Source organism: Ixodes scapularis, unplaced genomic scaffold (genome assembly GCF_016920785.2).
Source record: "Ixodes scapularis isolate PalLabHiFi unplaced genomic scaffold, ASM1692078v2 PGA_scaffold1__304_contigs__length_218370807, whole genome shotgun sequence".
Classification (NCBI taxonomy): Eukaryota; Metazoa; Arthropoda; class Arachnida; order Ixodida; family Ixodidae; genus Ixodes; species Ixodes scapularis.
Window position 1 is genome coordinate 37,932,880 of NW_024609846.1, and position 5,759 is coordinate 37,938,638.

General features: G+C 43.4%; 1 protein-coding gene across 1 annotated transcript; it reads right to left on the reverse strand.

The window, feature by feature from the left end:
- Positions 1 to 3,217: 3,217 nt before the first annotated feature.
- Positions 3,218 to 4,384, reverse strand: LOC115328443. Its single transcript, XM_040214446.1, has one exon. The coding sequence runs from the start codon at positions 4,382 to 4,384 to the stop codon at positions 3,218 to 3,220; it is 1,167 nt and encodes a 388-aa protein (XP_040070380.1).
- Positions 4,385 to 5,759: the final 1,375 nt, after the last annotated feature.

Here is a 5,759-nt window from a genome sequence, read left to right on the forward strand (position 1 = left end):
GCTGGAGCTGACCGAGCCGCCGCGCTCGTCCAGCAGGCGCCGGCCGGACTTACAACGTCAGTCCGCCCAACAGCGCCATCCACCCCCTGATGCCCACAACGTCTTCGTCATCGACATGCCGGACGAAGTTTGAGGGGGGGGGGGGGGGGGGGGAAGGAAGTGTGGGCACCCTGGCGGCTCCACAGCCCAGTTGCCCGACTCCGAGGCAAAGGTGCCGAACTTTTCCCGCGTGGCGGCGACGTCACGCCAGCCACGCGCACATCGCGTGCGCCGCCTTGATAAGGCGCATCAGAGGCGGCGCACACGGAGTCGGTGCCTGAACTCAGGCGCCGCTGGTAACCATGCTAATCGTCTCGTCCATGTCCCATTATATGTAGTTTCTTGTTGTTGAAACCGTTGGCTCCGTGTTATTCCTCCGGGTCGGGTATGCAGCAAGGCAAACCGACCACATGGTATACAATCATGAAAAGTTGAAATAACGCTAGTTTTAGGTAAGCTGTCTGTACCAAGCTTGTTATCGTTGGCGAGGGGCAACCAATCAAATGTGATTGTACATCCCAATCATCAATGCTCGCTTCTATCCAGTGATAATTAACTAGCCGCCTTTACGCCGAGGCCACCATTAATCCCAACACTACTATTACTAGAAATTACTTCGGGCTTTTTTGGCACCTTTGTTATACACATGTGGATACATTACGCACACTACAAGTATCAGCTGAACATATACATTGAGGGCATACGTATACATGGCACATAAAAACCAACAGCACACTAACCAACACCTCCTAGAAATAAGGCCGTAGCCCTCTTCTCGTGACGTGGCAACGGAAGGCCATCGGGGGCGCGCCTCGAAGCGAAGGCAACGCCCGTGGATCGACCGTCGTAGTTAATAAAAAATTATAGTTAATAATAGTTAATAAAAAACACGCTTAACCTATACTTGTATTTCAGAAAGAAAGAGGTTAACGGCTGCAGCAAACTTGTTAGTGTCAGTCATGTTTACAATGAGGTCAGGTAATGAGTTCCAATCGCCAATAGCAGATGGTGAAGTCGACATTTTATAAGAGACAGATGACGAAGTAATTGAGCGCAGTTTACATGAGTGGTCAAAACGAGGGAAAAAACGGTAGGGAGGTGATAGTAGAGAATCTTTTAGATGGTTGTTGTGGTAAAAGATTTTGTGAAGAAGAGCGAGACGTAACATTCTTCGACGTAAAGAAAGTAAGTCAAGGTTAGCTGATTTGCGTAATCCTGATATGCTAGTGTATGGGGAGTAGTCAGAGTAAATAAAACGAAGACCTCTGTTTTGAATGGATTCAAGGTTGTTAGTTAGATATGATTGCCATGGTGACCATATGGATGAAGCAAATTCAAGTTTAGATCTGACCAAGGTCGTATAAGCTAGTAGTTTTACTGAAGGTGTAGCTAGTCTGAGGTTACGGCGAAGAAATCCGAGAGTACGGTTAGCATCGGCAGTGACAGCATTTATGTGAGTAGTCCATGACAGATCAGAGGTCAGGTGAACGCCTAGGTATTTATATGAGGAACAGGTAGCAACTGGGATAGTGGAAAGGTGATAAGAAAAGGATGAAACATGTGAACTGAGGGTGAATGATAGAGATTTACATTTATTAAAGTTTAAAGTCATTTGCCATTTGTGGCACCACTGAGTTATAAGTACGAGGTCATACTGCAAAATTTGATTATCGTGGTTTGAATAATGGGTCTACAAATTACACAGTCGTCGACGAACAGACGTATTGAAGAGGAGATGTTGAGGTAGAGATCATTAATGTATATTAAAAATAGAAGGGGGCCAAGAACGGTTCCCTGGGGGACGCCGGAGGTTACAGTGCAGGTGGTAGATTTGGTGTTGTTAATAGATGAATACTGGGTGCGATTTGTGAGGAATTCGGAGATCCATTTGACGACTGAGGGATGGATATTAATATTTCTAAGTTTCAGTAAGAGACGTTGATGAGGGACCCTGTCAAATGCTTGGAGAAATCAATAAATATGGCGTCAGTTTGCTTATTAGAATCAAAGTTTGAGTAAACGTCAGTAAGAAAAGCTGTTAGTTGCGTTTCGCATGAGTATAACTTGCGAAAGCCGTGCTGATGCTCGAAAGGAAGGTTGTGGGAGTCTAGAAAGTTTATTATGTTAGAATAGAGTATATGCTCTAAGAGTTTAGACGACACACTGGTGAGCGAGATGGGGCGATAGTTGTTGATTAGTTGGCGATCACCTGCTTTGTAAACGGGGATGACGTTAGCGATTTTCCAATCGCATGGAATTTCAGAAAGTTGAAGAGACTGCGAGAAAATGTCACAGAGGAAAGTTGAAGAGACGTGTTTAGTATTTATTAATATTTTCGAGTTTATTTGGTCGTCGCCAGAGCTAGAAGACACCTTCAGCTGATCAATGGCCTTTAGTACACCAGAGTGGTCGATCATGATAGGATTCATAGGAGGATGAAGGGGTTGGCACAATTAAGTTGGGCATACTTGACAAGTCTTCATTGGTAAAGATCGAGCTAAAAAATTTGTTAGTTTCAAGAGCACTATGTTCGTCAGAAAGTGGAAGGCCGTACTCGTCAACGAATTGTAATGGAAGAGAGAGTGCTGGGATAATTACTTTCCAAAATTTTTTAGGTTTATTGGTTAAAATGTTGGGGAGGTCGTGAGTATAAATTTTGGATTTGGCATCATGAATCGGGGATTTGTAGGCCCTAGCACATTCGTGATAGGCGTTCCAAGATGCGTTAGTGTTATGGGCCTTTGCCCTCGTATAAGCTCTGTTTTTCCTGTTGGAGTGACAATGAACTGTTTTATCGTACCAAGGGTTAGTGTTATCGGATATAATTCGAGTGAGTGGAACGAAACGTTTGATTAGGGATGTTAGTCTATCTTTGAAAAGAATCCAGTTTTCATTGACCGTCCTTTCTGCGAAGTTAACTGAGAATATGTGATAAAATTCTTCGAGGTTGGTGTTGATAGATGCGTAGTCGGCTCTCGCGTAATCGTGAGTTCCAATCCGTTCCGTTTCAATTACTGAAATTAAGTTCCGTTTCAATTACTGAAGTTATTTCGTCTCTCTTTGGTATTAGGCTTCTAATGTTAGTAAATAGGATAGAATGACTTGAAGATTCGTTAGTGATAACATGGTGCTTTGCCGGTCGACTCCTAGAGGGCGACGAGAAGACGCGCTCGCGTGGCTATGTGTCTTTTTCTTTAACGGCGCCAAGAGCGGCATCGAATACGTAGCACTTATCATTTATAAAAAGTTTATCATGACGCAGTCTGTAGGGGGTGCCTTTTGGCCTTGCAAAATCAAGAAGGTGACGGCGTGCGAGCCGTACAGAAATTGGGAAGTCTTCGCTGACGGCTACGCGAGTTCCTTTAAGCTTGTGGGCTGATGAAAGAACGCTATCTTTATCTTTAAACGAAGAAAATTTTACTGTTATTGGGCGACATTTCTGAGGGTCGAAAGCTCCTAGGCGATGCGCCCTTTCAATCCTAGATGATTCAACTTGCACGTTTAGTTTTTTGGAGCACAAGCTAGTGACCAAGCACTCTGACTGAGCCCACGTTTCCTTGTCTGCGTCGGTGATGCCAAAAAATAAAAGATTACAGCGACGGGATCTGCCCTCTGCATCATCGCAACGTGTTTTTAGCTGAGATAGTTTGTTTAAGGCTGCAGTAAGCTGGGGTTCAGTAGTGGCGGCGCTACTAGTATCCTTCTGCTTTAGTGCGTCGAGTTCACTCGCAAGTTTGTTAAGTCGCTCTTCAAGTGTTGAAACTGTCTGTTCACTTTGTTTTTGTTTTTCTTTTAGAAGGTTTACTTCTTGTTGAAGTATAGCATGACTGTTTTTAAGTTTATCGACTGTTTCTTGTAAGCTAAGTAATTGTTCTTCTTGGGGTTTTGACATGGGACCAGGGTTCCGCTCAACATCACCAGACAACAACAGCAGCAGAACTCTAAAAGACTCAATACAAGCTTCGGGGCATGGAAGCATAACAAGGCAAACATTGTCTGATTTAAAACAATGGCAAGGTTTTTGTTTACTAACCTGCGGGAGGACGAAAAACATAAGCAACTTCATGGCTGCAGAGCCTCCATGCCCACTGGCGCGCTGTCGCAAGGGGAGCTCCTTTATAGCTGCCGCTGTCGATGTCCCTGCTGATGACGTGGTGTGAACGAGGTTCTCGATGAACTTGATACCAGGACAGGACGGTGGTGTCGACCAGTGATTGGCAGGTTGAAGATTGTCGTCCGGATGCCGGAAGAAAACCGCGCCGTCATCGTGACTCCAGTTAGTTGGGGACCCACGCGCCGACACGCTCAGGAACTGCGGGAGGACGAAAAACATAAGCAACTTCATGGCTGCAGAGCCTCCATGCCCACTCATAAGATAGCAGACATTAGCCGACCACACCACTGACGAACGAAGTATGAGGCAAAGAAGTGAGGTCATAATAACCAATGCACACCGCTTCTCAAGCAGTCATTGTGCAAGAATGACAGAGTCATGCATTCACGCAACAACCAACGCTCACAAAGAGCGCCGTTTTAGCTTCAAAAGATCGTCTAAACTGTTTTGATAAACATACGCCGCCATCTGCCGGCCATTGTGGCAATCAGAGGTGTCTGTCGTTCGTAGTAATACCAAAAGATGGAGCGAGAGTTGTAGTTATTTAAACACAAAGTAAATTACAACCTAACTAGTCACCGCATTTACCGGAGTATAAGCCGCGTTTGTTCTCTAGTTTTGTGACGGTGCGTGTTATGCAAATGTGCGACTTATATATGTTTTTAGGGGTGTTAAAATATTCTAGTTTCGTAATTCGTAATCATAATTTTACGAATATTTTGATTTTATTTTAGAATACCTATTATACGTTTTTTCAAATAAATCGATGATACAAATATCACTGCTGCTGGCGAAAAAAAAAAAGATTGGGTTTATACGGGAACATTTTTATTTGGTTATTCTAGTTTCGAATTGCAAAAAAAATCATAATTTTACGAATGTTTTGATTTTATTTTAGAATACCTATTATACGATTTTTCAAATAAATCGATGATACAAATACCACTGCTGCAGGCGAAATAAAAGATTGGGTTTATACGGGAACGTTTTTATCTGGTTAATAGTTTTTTTATGCCCGTGCTGGGTCGAAATCCTGCCGGCTTTGATACGCCGTGAGTAACAAACCGTCTCCAAAGAAAGTAGTTGTTTCTTGCTTTTCACGATCAGGCAGTCATGTTCTCGGCTTCTTGGAATCGCTCGGCGGAAACTCGCCAAACACTTACCACGCTGCGTTCTTTTTCTTCTTTTTTTTTTGTATCGCTTTTCCGGCGTAAGCAAAATACGTAAATACATACAAGCGAAGAAAGGGTATTTAAACGTTTTCCGAATATATCTTATTCCCAAACTAAATAACTGTAGGGTTCAGAAAAACAATATAATTCAAAAGTTCAGTTTTTTCCTACCGTAATATCTTGAGGGTGAGCCAACCTATAATCTAGAGCAAATCGGGTGAAAATATACAGTGGGCTAACTTTTGGTATACAATCCTGAAAAGTTGAAATAACGCTATGTTTAGGTAAGCGGTCCCTACCAAGCTTCTGATCGTTGGCAAGGGGCAACGAATTAGATATGGTTGTACATCGCAATCATCAATGTTCGCTTCTATCCAGTGATAATTAACTATTCCGCCTTTACGCCGAGGCCACCTTTGATCCCAGCACTACTA

What these genes read in the sequence shown, in the direction of transcription:
- LOC115328443 (XM_040214446.1), bottom strand. Translation starts at nt 4,384, where the DNA reads ATGAAGTTGCTTATGTTTTTCGTCCTCCCGCAGTTCCTGAGCGTGTCG.